This window comes from Bos grunniens, chromosome 6 (genome assembly GCF_055505025.1).
Source record: "Bos grunniens cultivar Pamir isolate PY7600 chromosome 6, Bosgru_T2T1.0, whole genome shotgun sequence".
NCBI lineage: Eukaryota > Metazoa > Chordata > Mammalia > Artiodactyla > Bovidae > Bos > Bos grunniens.
The window spans coordinates 78,693,959-78,713,762 of record NC_141170.1 but is presented as its reverse complement, the minus strand read 5'-3'; the positions used below and the strand labels follow the sequence as shown (position 1 = coordinate 78,713,762).

At 36.7% G+C, this 19,804-nt stretch overlaps 1 protein-coding gene across 3 annotated transcripts in view; it reads left to right on the top strand.

Moving 5' to 3' along the window:
• Positions 1-19,804, top strand: part of SLIT2 (slit guidance ligand 2) — a 405,363-nt gene that overhangs the window by 2,166 nt on the left and 383,393 nt on the right. For 2 of the 3 annotated variants that reach the window (XM_086406326.1, XM_086406325.1), the window contains exons 2-4: positions 2,576-2,647; positions 3,780-3,851; positions 15,937-16,008. In XM_086406326.1, the coding sequence (XP_086262452.1) occupies positions 2,576-2,647; positions 3,780-3,851; positions 15,937-16,008 (216 nt within the window). Of the gene's footprint in view, positions 1-25; positions 280-2,575; positions 2,648-3,779; positions 3,852-15,936; positions 16,009-19,804 lie in introns of those variants that run through there. The other variant, XM_086406327.1, reaches the window with a different exon arrangement.

Here is a 19,804-nt window from a genome sequence, read left to right as displayed (position 1 = left end):
CCTGGGGCAGCCCCCACTAGCTTTCCTCAACGCGCATCCTAGGCTTGAACTCTCTGGGAGGGCGCTGCCCAAAGAGGGGCGGGCCCGCTGACTACTGCGCTTGGTCCCTTCCTCCCGCTCTCGTCCCGCCACTCGCTGCCCTTTGCGGGCTGGTTCTCTGAGGCTGGGGAGGCGGGGAGATGAGGGAAGAGGACTAGAGTATGCCTGGGGCAAGGGAGACGCGACTTTGTCCCTTGGACTCCGTAAACTGAGTCACCTTGCGGTTGGAAACTCTCGCGGGTCGGTTCTGGGCTCAGTTCCGGCTCTTGTCACCGCGGGGTGGCGCGAGGAGAGGGGTTGAGGGGAAGGGGGTACTCAAATGAGAGAAACCTCTGCTCCCGGGCTTTGTGTCTCCCTCCTGGGGATGGAGGGAGAGGAGATGGGGTGTGGGGAGGCTGATCCCGCCCGGGGGCACTTCCACAGGCCACGGAAGGAAGGATGCCCCAGGATAGCGGCCCCGTGCAGCCCCCAGCTACTCTTCCCCCGCCTGCCACTTCCCGGGGGAGGAGGCGGCGGCGGAGAGCCCCAAGGGACGTGTCGGAGCAGGGAGACTTCCAGAGGCAAGACCGCGCGTCCCATCGACTAAGCGAAGTTGGGGCTGGCTGTCCAAACGAGGACTGGTCAAGGCGGGTCTGTCCGCTTTGGTAACCCCGCGGCCCTCGGCTGCCCTCTCCGGCCCTTCCTGCTGAGCCCCAGTGCCCCCTTTCCACCTTTCTGGCAGTTTCTGCGTCTCTGCGCGTGTCAGCAGCTCCCTTTCCTTCCTCTCCTTTCTTCGCGCTCTGCTGCCCGCAGACATCCCCGCCTCCCTGTCTCTGCGATCCCCTAATGAAGAAGTAATAGCAGAGCGGGTGATGACGGCCCACGCGCTGCTTGTGGGGCGCTTTCCGAGTTCAGGGAAGTGAAGCGTGGAGGCCTTTCTCTTTGTGAACGTCGAGGCCGCTGCCCCGGCGTCCGGGGCGCGCTTCCCTCGCTGTTGCGCGTGGGCCGGGCGGGGCAAGGAGGACCTGGGCGACGCTCCCAGGCTGCGCTCACCGGGCCTCTGCGCCCGAGGCTGTGAGGGTGGAGGGCCGCGGAGGGGACCCGCTTGGACTCGCACGCCTCCACCCGCGCGGCTCCCAGCGCTTCGAGTCGATTTTATCCAACCCATTTCCCTCTCTCTCAGTTTAAAGTCGAGCCACTTCTTTCCCTTGCAAATGGCTCCCCCATCCCGAGCCTCACTGAGTCGACCCCTACTCGGTTTCTTCCCTCCTTCCCAGGCCCGCAGCGCTGGGCACGTTGCGGCCCTAGCGAAGGTGTCTTGTCAAAAATGTGATTTACCAAGTTTGCGTGGGATGGGGGCTTTAGGACTCAGGTTATGTCAGGTAGTTCGAAAAGGGAACAAACAATTTGATGGTGCTTTACTCAGCGCGGAAAATGGTTTGGGGAGAAGGCAATGCAAAACTTTCGTCTTAGAGCTTGTCATTTCATGCTATTCAGAATGGTTTAAAGTTTAACCACTGATACGTCTTATTCAACAAAAGGGGAATGCATTTGGGGAAAAAATAAATATAGCAACTGAGTTTTAGGTACTTGAAAAAAATTTAGCCTTATGAAGGATTTATAAAGAATTTTCCGAAAATAGTTTACTCAGTGGCGGCTTATAAAATTATATTATTGACAACATAAGCACATTAAATATAGACCCCCAAACATGCTGTTTTAAAGTCAAGGTAAGGTTTACTTCCCTGAAGGGGAGAACATTCAAACCGCAGCAAAGCCTGGTTTTACTTGAAATGATTGAAACCAGGGCAAGTTTAGATCTTGACCTAAGATGCCAGAAAAGGGGGTTGTGACTCTCAAGGAAACTGTGGTGCTGAAATCTGGACCAAAATGTCAGGGTCTGAATACTATTTCCATTATTGCCCTTGCTGGTAGTTTTCACTTTACAGTTCGCAGCGGGGGTTCCTGAACTGCAAATGAAGAGTTTAGTTTTCATACAAACATAGAATTGTTGGAAGGTAAATGCCTATAAATGCCAGTCTTTGAAGTGCAGTTCTTTTGATGACATTTTAACTTTATTCTTTGCCTTAGGAAGGTTAGCCACGGTGCCAGCTAAGGATAGGGGTCTGAATTTTTTAAATTTCTCCCTGAATAATATTATAAAATTGTTCATTTAACTTCCTGAAGGAAACTTTTTGGGAGTGTTCATAACAATTATAGTAAAAAGCAGAGTATCTGTGAAATGAATATACACCTCCTTATAAAAACAAAAATGAAAAGCACTCCCATACAGACACAAAAGAGAACTCTTGATAACAGAATCACTTCATTTTCTTGTCATATGCCGGTAAGCATAGACTGTGTAAACTTGTTAAGAATCATTTAAAAAATTTTCTTTCACAGATGACTTCCTTCTCCTTCCCTCTCTTTTACTTTGCAAACTAATAATTGGAACTGATCTTTTATCTCACAGTTCTTATTCAGTGTATATTTTTCTTTAACTAGATAGTGATAGAAATTAAATGGAATTTTCATTTTCTTACTTGTTTTCTCTTAGGGATTTGAATGGAAATAACATCACAAGGATTACCAAGACAGATTTTGCTGGTCTTCGACACCTAAGAGTTCTGTAAGTATGTTCGTCTGTGTTTTGGAGAATTATCATGTTTTTTAAGGTTGTGGATTTTGAATCATTACTGATCTCAGGTTTAAAATCTGTCTCAATGACAGAAACATAAAATTTTACCAGGCCTTGGTTTCCTTTCTGTTTATCAGTATACTACAATTTTTAATAAAAATGTAGACTTTTATTAAAGTTTAGGTGCAGGCCATAAAATAGTATTATGGAAATGACCTCAAATATTTGCTGTAACAACCCTAAGTGCTTATGCATATAAAAATGTAGCATAATTGCTTTCACAATATGAGTAATGTGAGACATTTGATATACTTTTAGGATTTGAGATTAACTAGAAAGAATTTAAGTGGGTCTGCATTTTATTATTGTTAATATAAAAATGTTCAGACTTTTCTAGCAATCAACACATATAAATATTTTCTAACATTAAAATAAAACAATCCAGGTTTTTGCAGAGTTCTTCCCACTAAAATATTTTGAATTGGTAATATTTTGAATTGTCTCTTGTATCTAATAACTTTGCAGCTTTTATAAAATTGTTGCAATGTGATTACTTCTTTGGGTGTTGTGAGTGAACCATCATTTGAGATTCAGTGTAATGTAAAACTTTTTTCTTACAAATTTTTAATTAAATTTAAATTTAATATTTATATTGCAGTGAACATATTCTTTTGATCATTGTGTGTTCTCTGTTTATTTTTAAAAGAAACATTTTGCCCTTGATGAATTCTTCCCATTTCTGACATATATCCATCAGTGAATTGAAGTCTATATATGATGAATTGTTGTATGTTGATTCTTTCAGTTATGAACTCACTTGAAAACTAGCCATGAAAATTGTAGTATCAGGGGTTACTCCTCAAGATATACTATAGTTTAAGGTTCAGGATTCTGACTAAATTTTGTGAGAAACTGAATTAGTATTTTTTATGAAAGTTTTGTGATGAGGATACTATTATCCCTCCCTGACTCTTTTCATATATATCATTGTTAGATTTTGTATTGAATCTCAAACCAGAGCAGTATTTAATTTTGTAAATGGACAAGTTTTCAGTTGCTGAATTGAAACTTTTTCAGATAATGAGTGCTAACATTAAGACCCCTGTTATACTTTGCATTTCAGTCAGCTTATGGAGAATAAGATTACCACCATTGAAAGAGGAGCATTCCAGGATCTTAAAGAACTGGAGAGACTGTGAGTATTTTCAATTCCAAATTTATGACGACGTAACTATATTTTTAATAATACTTGCATTTCCAGGACCATGTCTTTAATTTCATGTCTTAGTCTGTAAATTTACAAAAACAAGAGGTTGAATTAGTGATTTTTAAACTAATTTAAAATTAGAAATTATAAATAGTACTAATTTGTGATAAAGTTCAAAAACAGACTTACTTTCCTGACACATTTACTTCCTTGGTAACCATTGCTTTGGTACTTAGAGATGTACGTTTTTTCTTATTGTTGATCTAGTTTGTTTTATTTGCTTATGGGAGGAAAGGTGGTGGTTTTATTTGCATTAATGGGGCATTATAAAACAAAGTTTTGCTGATAATTATTTTAGTTCCCATGATGTTGCTATGTGTGTCATTAATGGCATTGGAAGAAATATTTAAAGTTCTTAATGTTATAAAGATTTGCTTTCTGATATTTAACACTTGTGGTGAATATTTATTTCATTATTTTATATTAGCTTTCTAAATATTCTTTTTGATGGAAAAAGCATTTAAAGATAAATGGAAGTAAGAATTACTTTATCACAGCATGTCATATAACATTAATTGTTGTTTTTCCAAGAAGATCAAATGTGGACTTCAGAATTTAAAATGTATTTTTTTTTAAATTTCAGACACAAAGTCTTATGGATTGATATATATTACTTGAGAACCATTATTATTTTAGGCCTATGTGTATATGTACAAAAGACAGAAGCCTCTGTCTGAAATAATTAAGATAAAATACACAATTTGTTACTTGAAATATGAATTATATATCTCCATATGTGTTGATAATTCAAGTTTAGTAGCTTTGCATTTCTAAGGCCAAATAATGGCTCTATTAAAAGTACCAACAATTATTTTAATAAGTTCTCTTGTCTGTTTTAAGAGGCACTGTAGGTAAAAATAAAAATTTTATTTAAAATAGTGAGAGATGAAGTTCATTTTGGGTATAGCACATACTGATTCACTGGGCCCTAGTACAAAAGTTAATTCAGTATAATTGTAAGTAAAAAAATGACTTGTCAACTTCTAAGTTATTTGTAAATAGAAGCTACACTTATAACTTAAAGTTAAATACAGATATATCTAATTTATTTATAAAAATTTTCTCCATGAACAATATTACAATAAAGGGATATATTTGTGGGACTCAAAATAAATGTAAAGTCACTACTTAAAGCTAGTTTTGGGACGGAAATAAAGATAAGGTAAACATTTGGTTACTTTTATAACAAAGTTCATAAGTTCATAATCTATCTCAGTATATACAAATACTCTGAAAATATTTATTCTTTGATCTCTTTTGTGACTACCTCACTACTAGTGAGTACTTGACAAATTTATTTTTAATTCATCCATTGAAACTAAGCATTAATATAATTTAAATGTTTGTTAAGATGAAGAGATAATTTAAAATTATCATTTAAACATTAATAGTTTTTTCATTAATAACATATTTATTCATGTATATGTGTGTGTGTTTAGGATTTATATATACATGTGAGATATATATGTCTGTATATTTATGGTTTTTTTTCTTGAACAACTTTGACCTTGAAGGATTCTCAGTGGCTTTTCATGAAGTCTCTATTTGGTTTATTTTGTAATTTTAAGTGTTTTCAGAAACACTGAAACAAAACAAACTTTTTCATTATTTTTCAAGCCACTTTGGAGTATCGTTTGAACTTTCATTTTGAAAAAGTTAACTTTTCCTAAAATTTATTAACCAGATACCTTATGATCTGAAATTCAATTAAAGTTGTAAGTAGGTGCTATTTTTTGACTTTGACTTCCCCTGGGAGTGTCACTTCATCTTACAACAATTTTCTGTTCTATGAAGATGCAGCAAGATGTTTCAGAGTGGGAGGAGGGTTTGTAATTTTGAATGAAAACTAATATATATGCAGGACTTCTTTAAATCACCCCAGCTGTTGGCTGAGAGCAAATATTTCATATTTGTGAGGAAAAGCTGAGAAAATTCCTTTTGTTTACAACTGCCAAGTCCATCTGATGGAAACACATTGTTATCTGACAGCCAATTCATCTCCTTGGGACTCTGGAATTTAAAACCATTTCTTAGGAACACTTTTCAAATATTTATTTTTTTTTAAAATACATTAAATGGCAAACAGTTTTGCTAAAGAATGCATTCAGGTTATTGTGAAGTAAACTTTTATATTTTGTTCAGTATATTAATTAAAAAATAAAATTTTAAAAAGCTACCCAAAGAGTTCTATAATCGAATTACTATGGCATTATAATGATATAATTATGGCATACATTTTTATTGTAGTAGGTGATGTCATTAACATTGCACAGATTGCTTCCCCTCCCAATAGTTGCAAGAGACAATGTAATAAATGGGAAGTAACCAGTGAATTAACTTTTAAATAATTATATCTCATGTGAATTTATATGTTTTTGGCACCTTGAATCTGAAGTTTAAATTCAAACTCCAAATTATGAAAAGGTCTATAAATGCAAGTTTATGTTGTAAATGCCATTTACACTACATATGTATATATAGCAACTTAACTTTCATTCTTTGTGTAAAGAACAAAAATAAAAACATTAACATTATTTGTGTGCAATTTATGGTTTTAAGTTTGTTTTTCCATTTTAAAATGATAAAATCAAAACAATTCCAAATGATATTTTGTGAATATTTCAAAATTCTAAGTTTTTTCTTTTTATTTGTTGTTGATAGAGTTTTAACTTGATCTAGAGAAAGAAGACATCTGAGAACAGAAGATAAGAGCAGTTCCTTTTAGAAATCCGACTTTTAATCTCTAAGAAACACGGTCATTTTATCAGATTGAGTTTAATTTTAGTATAGGATAAAAAAATCATTATTGTTAAAACATTATAGGTACAAAAGAAACACTTTTTTTTCCATTTCAAAGAATTGATGGAACTCAAGGTTATCAGTCAAAATACCAAGAACTAGATGGGAATTAAAATCATCTGTCTTTTCCTCTTTCCTTTTTTCCTTTCCTCTCTCACTGCCTCACTGCCTCTCACTCACTTCTTTGTATTGTATAGAAAACAACATCAGATGATACGATGATCAGACTGTGGTTATGAATCATCATAAAAAGAATAAGTTTTAATCACACCTACACACTATGAGCACACAGTACATCCACTTGTGACAGTTTCCTACGATGCCCCTTGACCTAACATGTGCCTGGCAGATTCCCGTGGGTGCTCTGTGTTGCCAGTAGTACTTGCTTATCTGGGATGAGAATGAAGCCGTGAGAATGTGCCTGATGTTGATTGCATTAACAGGTCTCATACTGCATTACAGGTCTCATATTGTTTAATCAAACGTTCAAATGAAAGCTGATATAGTTAAGTGACTAGATATTCAATGGAAGTTAATTTAGGGAAAACAGATAAGCTATAGTGAAGAATTGGAGCATTTAAGAATTAAACTTCATTATACTTAATAGATGGAGAAGGCAATGGCACCCCACTCCAGTACTCTTGCCTGGAAAATCCCTTGGACAGAGGAGCCTGGTAGGCCGAAGTCCATGGGGTCGATAAGAGTGGGACAAGGCTCAGCGACTTCACTTTCACTTTTCACTTTCCTGCATTGGAGAAGGAAATGGCAACCCACTCCAGTGTTCTTGCCTGGAGAAGCCCAGGGACGGGGGAGCCTGGTGGGCTGCCATCTATGGGGTCGCACAAGAGTCGGACACGATTGAAGCGACTTAGCATTAGCAGCAGCAGCATACTTAATAGAAGATACATGTGTATATCTGCAATAAAGTCTCCATACAAAATTATTAATTCAAACTACTTCTTGGCTAGTGGGTAATGTGTTAGAAGGCTGAAAAAAATCACACTGGGACCCATGACTTTTCTCTGCAGGTGTAAAGTTCCATTATTCACTTATGTCTTACAGGATTATGCTGAAGTAATTAAAGTTCTATTTTATGGCATTTTAGAGAGACCCAGGCCATTTTGGGGCTTCCCAAGTGGCACTAGTGGTAAAGAACCCATCTGTCAGTGCAGGAGACATGAGAGATTCAGATTTGATCCCTGAGTCGGAAAGATACCTGAAGGAGGGCGTGGCAAACCATTCCAGTATTCTTGCCTGGAGAAGCCCATGGACAGAGGAGCTTGGCAGACTATAGTCCCTAGTGTTGCAAAGAGTCAGACATGACTGAAACGACTTAGCAGGCATGCATGCAGGCCACTCAGTATTTCACTACTGTGAAACATCTGCTTTTATACGTTCCTTGACAACACAAATGGAAGAGTATGAGAAAGGTTTTGAAATTTTTAAAGTTTGTCCAAAAAAATGGTAGGGCATTTTGCCCTAAATGCAATAAACACTTATAATACAAAATAAAATTCATATATGCTTACATTACATTAGTGAGAACCAGTAGCATACCATCGAAAACCTTGGATATTAGGTCTTTCATTAACTTAATAATATCTTACATGCTTACAATAACGAAATTGCACAAGTGATAAAGCCAAAGGCTTGGGTTGTACTTTTGTTCCTATCAGTAAAGTGTAATGGCGTTCTTAAGACAATATTTCTTTAAACATTCCAAATTTTTGTATCTTTGGATTTCAGATTACCTTTTTTTTTTACTAGCTGTGTCATTTGATACTCATTTTTGCTTGAATAAAAGAGTCCTAAAAACATTATTATAATGAAGCCATTGCAAAACCTGTTCACTTGTCTATTTTAGTTTCTACCAAGTAGATACAAAAAAAAAAAAATAACTCAGTTTAGAAAAGTCTTTACAATAGAGCCTAAGTTTGACTACACACTTTACTCTCCCTAAAGGATATCTCAAAGGCACATGTATTTTTTGAAGGTGGCGTTGAGTTATTTCTCCCTGGGTGTGCACACCATTTATAGGCATGTGACAGCTAGTGTGAAACTAAGGAACTCCAACACTCTAGAATTTTGGTTGTAGGTCGCTACCCATTAGTTCAAGCAGAGAATGTGTTGTGGAACAGATCCGAGGGAAGTCTCCCCTGAACCCTTGCTCATTAGGGATGTGGAGAATCCCTCTTCTAACTCATCCTGCAAGCTTGTAGGCAACACATAACACATTCTTTTCCTTGAAGTAACGGTACACTAACAGTGCTAATCTACTTGGAAAAGAATGCAAGCTCCTCATAGTTTCTGGCACCTTTATACTCAAGTTTAAAGTGACTGCAGTTATTTTCTTGGGAAAGTCTCTATAAAGAACATCTCAAACTCGGTAAAGAAGCTTGGTATGTACATTGTAGGAGATAAATCATGCACCTCGATGCTCAATGTGAATTGCTTTATCTGTGATAGCCATTAAATGTCCAATTATTCTTGCCTGTTTATAAGTGATAGCGAACTATTTTAAATTGCATTTACATCTTAGAAGGCTTTAATGCAAGTGCACTGTTGAAGTTTAGCAGAACATTGAATCTGTCTGAGAGGGTTTCTCATACAACTTTTTTTAATGGGCCTTGAAGTTGAACGGTGGTGAGAAGTTCTGTTTGCTCTTTGTGGAGCGTTTTATAAATTCTGCAGTGGCAATGCTGTTTATTTTTCCCACATCTGTTTTGGGCTCATCCTTTGTAACAGTGTTTGCTGGATGCTGTGGCCTTTATATCTCCCTTGAAATGAGTAGTTTAGTTTGCACTGTTACAATGTATTTGTGGAAGCAACCAATGTCAAATATTTTACGTTGAACTCCTGTCTTTCATTCCTGTTGGATACCCTTCTGCTTGAATTATGCCTTCTAAACTGAATTTTACAACTTAACATGGGATGAGAGACTTTTCTACATGAACTTTACATATATTGCTCTTACCTGTTTCAGAGCAATTTATATCTGCTGGACTGGAAGGAATGTTGGTGAAAACATTTTCAGAGTGAGAGTTTAGTAACAGTTTGGATTTGGTTTTAATGCAGTTGGAATTTTTGCTTTAAGATAACATCAACAGAAAATTACTTGTTCTCTTGGCAGTGTCCATCTCCTCTGAATGCAGGTGGGACTCCATCTCTTAGCTGTCGTTCTCCTCATTGTAGATAATCTAGTCTCCCCTCGGTAAAAACACCTTGTAATTTTATATGCTATTGCCTGGTGTCCTATGGAACGTTGGCAAATACTCACCGGTTTTACTGTTGATTGTGCTTTTTAAATAGCACAATCTTTTTAAATAGATACGATCTCTTCTCCTTACCTTTAAAACATTACATGAGAGTAAATACTTGATTTCTGTTCCATTGTGAGATCTTGATCAAATTGTCTTATCTTTGAAAACTGCATTTTTGGTCATCATTAAAGGAGACAGTTATTATATCTCATAGCAACGGTATGTAGTTTCAGTAAGATAATGCATGTATTTTCACAAAATACTTGATGCAGAGTTGGAACTTTTTATTATTACAAATTTCAACATCTCCTTTCCTGTTTTTCAGAAACTGAGTTTTGGAAATACTTTATCTTTTTGAGCTAATAAAATGTGTCTATAATAAATCTGACTTTTAAATATCCATATTTACTATCATTTTCCTTCTGATTTTCTTCTTATAGCATATAGTCAATAGAAGAGATATGAAGAAAGTGCAAAGCCTTCTCCAGATTTTTTTTCAGAGTATTTATCAGAATCGCTCTGAACATATAGAGACTATCAAGAAGTAAGGGGAGTGAAGAGGAAGCAACTTTTTATTAATAAATTTTTATCTCTTACCATGGAGCATAAAGGGTGAAAATACTGATACTGCCGAAAATATAGTTTATCTAATACTTGCTAAATGTTAAAAATCTTTGCTTTAAAAATGTTAGTATAAAAGACAACTGGAAATTTACCTGAGAAGAAGACATTTATGTATGAGAAACGGGAGACTGTAAATGATAGACTTTTAAAGGCAGTGTTCGTCAAATACTTGTTTCAAATCAGGTGCATTGTAAATGTATCACATTTACAGTGATAGGTAAATATGGGACTTTCTTACTAGCTTAGGTAAAATCGTTTTCATTTTACATTTTGGATTGGGGTGAAGGTTGCAAATGTTAATTGGATTGAGGAGGAAGTTGAAAGAAGACCTCCAACCTATAATGATGGATAAGTAACAGGAGTGGGTGGCAGATAATAATCTGAAACAAAGCTTATCAATAATGCCCTTCAAGTTGAGCTGTTAAGAATCTGCATTTCAGAGGCCTGTGGTTTTTAGTGTGGTACAGAAAGATCATTCATCTCACTGAAGGCCACCCAGAGGAAATGGTTACTGGGATCTCTCATCTTTTCCCTAAAGGAATGTGTCTCAGAGACTCATTACACACCTTTCTGAAACCATGACTTTCCAACCAGAGAATTTTTAGTCCTGAGATCCTGTAGGCAGATTCCATCTAGTTAGTGATGACATAGGAGCTGAATATCATTGAATCTCTGTTATGTGTCCTTGGACACAATTGAATATCCTTGCTGAAACAGTTAGAAATTGACCCACCTGATCAGCTTAATGCTGCTAATTTTTGTTGGCTTCATAAATCCTCCTCTGAGATGCCTTTAATTCACTACATGCTGTTTATCTGTTCTTGGACTATCAGATTTTAACTTCTTTAACACATTTGCATTAGAGTTATTATTATGATGCTCTTCAAGCTACTAAGAAGTAGTTTGTAGTATTGGAAGAAGCCAGGCTACTTTTTCTCCAGCTCTGTTTAGAAATTATTATGCACCTTGATAGTCTTTTTTTTTTTAATTTAAATTTATTTTAATTGGAGGCTAATTACTTTACAATATTGTATTGGTTTTGCCATCCATCAACATGAATCTGCCATGGGTGTACACGTGCTCCCCATCCTGAACACCCTCTCCCACCTCCCTCCCCGTATCATCCCTCTGGGTCATCCCAGTGCACCAGCCCCAAGCATCCTGTATCCTGCATTGAACCTGGACTGGCGATTCGTTTCATATATGATATTATACGTGTTTCAATGCCATTCTCCCAAACCATCCCACCCTCGCCCTCTCCCACAGAGTCCAAAATACCGTTCTATACATCTTTGTCTCTTTTGCTGTCTCACATACAGGGTTATCGTTACCATCTTTCTAAATTCCATATATATGCGTTAGTATACTGTATTGGTGTTTTTCTTTTTGGCTTGCTTCACTCTGTATCTTTAACATAATTTCGTATTTTAAAAAATACTCTTTAGTTTAAAGATTTAATTCCTGGTCATTGTAGAAAGGAACTCTGCTTTAATTTTTTTCCTTTATTGAATATTTTGGAAGAGTTTCACTTTGTATTGTAATGTTTGCATTTCCATTTATTCTTGGTACTGATGGAAGAGGAAATAGAAGACTAGGAACCAAAAATGTATTGGTATTCTTTTTAAAAAAGTGCAACAATACTGTTTTTCTATTCATGTTATCACTTCACCTGTTACCTACCTTTTTTCATATGACATTACCTTGCTTGATACACATGGTTGGTTTAGACACATGAAGATCATTTATAATAATTTTCATTATATAGTGATAAATTACTTGAATTTTAAGAAAAATATTTTATACACATTTTCATTTTTATTTCAACTTTAGGTATTTTAAATAGATATTTAAAATAGTGCACTGACTAGAAAGCTAGTTTCTTTTTAAATAAAGCTTGATGTTTTATTTCCAGGTGATCCATTCATAGATATTTAAGAAGTGGGCTATGTAAAACTATGTTTTGCCCCAACCCACCCCCCACCCCCCAAAAAAAAGAAAGATTGCTGAAAGGGAAAGTTGAGGACTACATTATTTTGAATTATTGTTTAGGGATGTTTAGACTGTGTCTCTTTGAAAGGAGTGATTCAGGGGGTATGTTCTGGAGTCAGCCCACCTGAATTTAGATTCTAGCTCTACTTTCTATGAGCTCTGTGCCTCCCTCCGAAATAGCAGTGGCACCTACTTATGGGGTAGAATGAATGTGATAATTCATGCGAACTTCTCAGAACAGTGACTGTCACCTGGTAAGTTTAGTATGTATTAGCTGTTATTTGGAGAAGGAATTAGGAACCTCTTAAGCATATGAAAAGAAATGAGAAAAGACACTGCTTGCACTCTTATCTGAATTGCTTTCTTTCTTACAATATCTGAAATTGTGTGGACCCATTAACACGTAATCTAGTGGCAGCTCTCAGTCACTTGGATATCTGAATTTGTTTCAACATATAGAATTCCTTCCAGTTTCTAGATTATGTTGAGAAAGGCATGACAGGGGGAAGTTAAAGGAAAGGAGGCAGTTGCTCTATAGGGCTCATGAAAGCAGGTTTGGTCGTGGGACTTTGATTATCTGGAGAGGGGCATAAAACCTAAGGCACGTACCTTAGAAAACATGTCTGGAGAAAGCTGGCTGAACATAAAATGCACATGCTAGGGTTTTGCCAAACTATATCAAAATGCAAAGAGCAGTTTGTTTTTATTCAGCATTTCCTAAGAACCTAGTAAGTGCCAAGGAAGAGGGAAGGAAATATGAAAACATAGATACAGTGTTTACAGGGTTTCCCCATTGGATGGCTCAGCAGTAACGAACCACCTGCAATTCAGGAGCTGCGGGTTTGATCCCTGGGTCCAGTATTCTTGCCTGGAGAATCCCATGGACAGGCTACAGTCCATGGGGTCGCAAAGAGATGGACATGACTGAAGCGACTTAGCACACAGCACGTAGTCTTTACGCTTGAAGAGCTTACAGTGTAGTGGGACTCAGACATTTATGTGAATTAATGTTTTGAGTAATATAGTGTTAGGGACTCTTGCTTATCAAATACTAGAGGCAAATGCAGACACAGACAAGGGAGGAACCAACTTTACGTAGGAGAATCAGGGGAATTACACAGAGGATGTTAGAAAGGATCCTTTGGAGAAAAGGGAAAACTCCATACAGAGATTTGCCTCTGTGAGGGCTGGGGACCTGAAGAAACGTCCTTCTTTTGGTTGGAGACTCATGGACGATGTTTGTTCTCCAGTGGTTTGGATCAGATTATGAAAGCACATCTCTGTAATTTTAAAAATTGGGATTGCCTCTCTGGAAAATGGGGAGTCTTTCCTAGAAAAATTCTTATTACCACTGTTGTGAATATTTGTAATTATTTTTTCAGACATAAATATAACAAGATCATAATTAAATTATAGTTCATTGAAAGTGTATAATAGACTCTGGGAGTCCTCGTACCTTAGAATTATGCCTGGCAAAGAAAAAAATAAAAGCTTTTGATTTAACTTTACATTAATCTTGTTGTGTGCTTTATTCATCAAAAAAATAAAATTAGTGTAAGTGAAAAGTTTACCTTTTCACTACTAATTTTATGATTTTACCTCTGATTGTCTCAACATACATTTTTGTGAGCTATATACATTTTATTAAGTTCTGAGCATTTATCTATAGATGACTAACCTCTTAATAATATGAGTTATATAACAAAAGATGGTAAGCATAATCATCATTGCCTGATGGCATTTTAGACTTGGAAGAAGTTCTGAGGTTCACTTGATCCAACTTTTAACCTAATGCAGAATTTTTATTACATTGTTGCAGGGAAAAAATGCATAGCCTCTGCTTGAATAATGTGGATAATAATAATAATAATAAAATAAGAGTTGAAAGCTTCCTAAGGCTGTTCATTTCTTAATATCTTTTGTACTTACAAAGATCTTCCTTATAATCATCTATCAATGCTTTGTTAAAAGTTAAAATTACTAGCACCATTTCTACACTCTAGACACTAAATGAGTGTAATTCTATTCCCATCTGATGACCGTTTGAATACATTATCGTTTAAAAGAGGGTAAGATATGATATGCCCTCTTTTCCTGTCCCCTTAACATTTATTTTTAAGACAAGAAACACCTCAAGTATCTTCAGTGTGACTTTACTTTCTGGATATTTTTGCTCTCCTCTAGAACTATTGTGTCAGTCACTCAGTTATGTTCGACTCTTTGAGATTCTGTTGACTGTAGCCTTGTCAGGCTCCTCTGTCCAAGGGATTCTCCAGGCAAGAATATGGAGTGGGTTGCCATTCCCTTCTCCAGGGTCTTCTCGAACCTGGGTCTTCTTCACTGCAGGAAGATTCTTTACTGGCTGAACCACCAGGGAAGCCCAGCAACTTATAAATCATTAAAGTGTGCATTTTACATCATATTATCATCATTTTATTTAAATTTGGAAAAAGGATAGACATTTATTTTGACTGAAATGTTAAGTTGTACACTTAAAATGAATGGGATTGGGAAATTCGTACATTGGGGCTAGAATTTGCCACTCTTCTCTAAGTGTTTATAATCCGAAAGAACTTAGTTATATAGTGCACGCGTACTGAGTTGCTTCAGTCATGTCTGACTGTGCAACCCCATGAACTATAGCTCGCCAAGCTCCTGGGCTTAAATTGAGTTAGGGTTGCAATCAAATTCTTTTCTAAAACATTTAAAACATCCCAATATCAGTTAAACATTTTTAGGAAAAACATTACTTAAACATTTTTGCCCTCACTGTTAATTGTAACTCAGCCTTATTCAGTTGAGAGTAAAGAACTGTGGATTGCAGTTTTCTTCTGATTTTGCCTAGAGGGATAAATCATGCTGACACTTTCTCATACGTTTTTGTGAAACTAAATGGAAAGGTTAAAAAAAATAGAAATTTCTGTCTCCCTTCAGTGACTTGGCTGAAGATTTAGGTCATTTGGGACAGAATATGAATTATTTTAGGGCACCGTTTAATACGATATTTCTGCTATATGTTGAGCTCGCTAAATATACATACTCACTAAACGAGTCCAGAAAGCCTTTTTCATTGTGTCTGTGCTGGTTGACTGATGTTGCAAGGGTTGTGGATATAGAGTTTAGGCCCCAGTAACCATCATCTGAGTAAGCACAATGGAAAATTGCTTTAAAGAATCTTGTAACAAAAGGTGTAACCAACTTTTGATTTGTAATGCTTGAATTCTCTTGAATGTTATTTCATTCTTTCTGAAATACAGGATGAGGCATGACACTACCCAATCACAGTCTCATTGTTGGGTACTTTCTATGTAACATATGCTTTGTTTTGTTTTTCTCAAAAGGCGTTTAAACAGAAATCACCTTCAGCTGTTTCCTGAGTTGCTGTTTCTTGGGACTTCGAAGCTATACAGGCTGTAAGTAGACAGAAATAGTTATTGTTGCTATGTGTAGTACCTTGCATTTTATTAAATGTATTTTGGATCTGTTTCCTTGTGCTTTCCTGGAATCTATTCACCAGTAGATTAATGGATTAAAAGTTTGTCTTTCTTTTCTTCTTTTTTTGAAACTTATGATTGGTTTTCCAGTGGTTCCAGTTCTTGTGTTTGGTTAGCATTTACTGGTTCGTGTATGTGTTATTGCAGTTGTATTATTCTTTTTTGGTCTTGATGGGGGGATTTACCTAACTTCTTTATGGAAACTTTTGATTAAGTTCTGAAGGGAAAGATTGCCACTGTGCTTCCTTTTCAGAGGAAGTTGGCAGTGTATTCTTGTAAAGTTGGGATTCTTAATGTCTGCCTTTTTGATATTCGCTTCTATACTCGAATAGTCTTTATTAGTCTGGAAATACTATTATAAGGTATTTATAGAGGACTGTAAATTTCCTCTTAAATTTTCCTTTTAAAGCCAGAATTCCAAACTCCACGATATGAATGACTGTAGAGGGTTTCATATCAAATACGTCATCGACTGTTAATGGAAGTATTTCTTTGGAAGGAGTGTTAATGTGGGTTTTAGGCAGAATCAGTTTTTTCCTCCCTGGAATCCTTGTTCAGTGACCGAATGTGCAATAGTGAAAACACACTTTTGACAGCTCTTACAAGTAGGTTTTTAGGCATATGAATGATTTTGTGCAGATGGGAGATAAGCTGCAAAGTGTTGGGGAAATTAATAGCAATGGTTATCAGTGTTCTTGGATGTTGTGAAAAATCATTGGGATATACAGAATAAATTGCTCAGCTTGGTTTCCACCTGGATGGTTGCAAAGTCCCACATGTGGAGCCTGTGGGGAAAGTGAGGAGACTGCTTTTCCGACCTTGACTTTGTAGCCAAAGCTTTGTAACCTATTAGTTCAGTATTGTTATCAATTCCAGAAGTAGGAAGGGTCTTTTCCCACAGCCCTCCCCCACATCGTATCTCTGTTAGGATCTCTGTTAGGGCCTCCTGACACCTTGGCTCATTGTGGAGAGAATTTTCCCAGCAGGCAGAGGTAGAGCCAGTTACACACCAGGTCTTGTCTCTAGAGTCTGACTTTCCTGATTCTATTCTTGTAAGGATAGCCAAAGCCGCCTAGCAGTATTTCTCTTCTGCTTTGTGTTCCCTGCTGATTAATTGGCTCAATTTAGGTAAATTTAAAAGAATCAAATAAAGAAACCTAGAGACTGCCTTTTTAACAAGAATTCTCTAAAGACTATTTTTACCAAAGACACTGGATGTAGGCTGTTATGAAGATTATGTGTATGAATATAAATTAATATTTATATTTAATTATTTGTACTTAGTTTCCAAGAATGGCTACAGAAGTGGTTTTAATAGTATTCTACTTTCTTCCTTAACTTTTTTTTGATTGTGGGGATGCTGAAGAATTGATTTCAAAGCTAGTATATAATGAGTGCTATTAAATTAATTTACTGCTATGCTAACGATGTGCATCTAAAACAATCCACATTGTCTAGAAAATTGTCTGTTGTCTATGTGGCCGTGAAAAAAATTTTTAATGGAATGATTGTTACGGCTAGAATTAAAATTATTAAGCTGAAGGGGGGAAATGTAGGAAATCACTTTAACACTGTCCCTGAGAAACTAGAATGTTTGATTTTTAGTTGGAGAGTATTTGATTAATTTTCTTTGGGTGGTATAATCTAGTGCAGAATCCCCTATCAGCAGATTATGTTCTGTTTAGCATTTGCCTCCTTTGACAATACGATGTAGTAGGCCAAGGGATTTTCACTTAGGTTATATTATGATTTTATAACCTTATGAAGTTACTTTTTGGAAGAAGACAACTTGATATCCTTAAGTAAATGAAAGAAACAGAACCCACGAAACTCTAAGGCAACATCTAGTAAGTAAAAAGCATGTTAAAAAATGGGGAAAACGGGCAGCTAGAAAATGAGTTATAATGTGCCTGTTTGGCTCAAAGGATTTCCCCTGGGAAGTAATGGAAGATAAAATTTTGTTTCTGATGTGGATCTGTAAGGACTCTGATGCTTTGATTTTCCTGAAGTTAAAGCTTGATGGCTTTATGTTCAATATTGCCTGGGATTTGACACCTGACATGGGCACTGGATACCCATGAAAACTTAGAGGTGTACATTTTTTCTGCCTCAGCAAATAGGAATCTATCTTCTTTTGAGTTGAGACACTGTTGTCTCACCCAAGTTAAATGTAATGTATGGTTAACCATGATCTTTCTCTTGAGAGGAAAGTTATCAGCTACCTGTGACCAGTTTTTTATGATGATGATCACTAATTGAATTAAACAACCACCAGTAAGAGTATGTAATAAATAAAGGAACAAAAGCTTGTGAAGTTAACTGCCTGGCTAGTTTAATTTCTAAGAAGATGGGTTCAAGTTCAAGTATTCTTCATATGATACAGGTGCCTAGTAGCTAACCCGAAACAAATGTTCTAACAGATGGGAAAAGTCGCACAAATCTACATGCAAAAATTGTCCTTTAAAATCTTCATTTTAAAATGAACTTTTATTTCACAAGAAGGATAAGTGACAGGACAAAGGATACAGATTTTGGACAAGCAGTATGTTCGGAGAGGGAAAATTTGACTGGTGGCTAATTTGCATATTAAATGATCCACCGTTGCCCACCATATAATGGCAACCCACTCCAGTATTCTTGCCTGGAAAATTCTGTGAACAGAGAAGCCTGGTGGGTCACAGTCTATGGCATCACAAAGAGGCAGACACGACTGAGTGACTGAGTACACACACACACACACAATTGCCCTACCATATAATTTAGTGGAGCCATACTCATCTAGAATTCATGAAAGAAACAAATTTAGAATTTATTATCTCTAGTTCTTTTCCTAACTTATTTTATATTTTACCGTTACTTAATACTGTTGTTTCTAGATGCATAATCGATGAAAAACTTATTTTTATAGTTCACACACTGATGTTTGATTTTTATCATTGTTTGCTTAGATCAAATCTAGTCTGTTCCACTGGACATTATACAGATTTTCTTTTTACTTCTGTAAGGAATAATCACCATTTGACTCTTGGCTGGAAATGAGATGCCAGGTGAAGAAGCACACATGCTTTTTTAAAAAATTCTAAATGCAGTATAAAAGAAAAGGAGGGTACACTGTAAATGAATTGTGATTCGACACGGTTAGTTGCTGCTAGCGGCCAAATATGCTTTTCCTTTGCTGTCTGCTCCGATTTCTCTTTGGACGGGTTGAGAGAGCACTCCGTGTTCAGGTCAAGATGTTTGCTCAGAAATAGTAGTACAGTTGCAGCTGTGTTTGCTGGAGCAGGAGACTAGTTTAAATAGCATTACCATTTATCCAGTCCATTAACAGAACTCTGTAAAATAATACCAACTCTGCATAAACTACAGGACAGTGTAATAAAATTACAAGCACTTGTTGACAGATGGAAAGTGTAAGTAAAGAAGAAAGAAAAGTGAAGGGCCATAGGTTGGAGGTTAAAAGAGACAGTACATAGTTTTCTTACTTATGGAGATTCTCCATCCTCTCACTTGGCTCCTCCTCCAAAACCAGGATTGCATTTTTGTTATTAGTTTATTAAGAGTGGAGAACATGATTTTCTGAGCAATTCAGAGTGGGTTAACTGACAGAAGTACAGTGACTTTTGAAATGGTTGATTATGATGGAAATTTATGAGTAGCATATACAAATCTTCCTGAAAAGTATAACCTTAAAGGTGGCTTGCCAGTGAGTGATTCA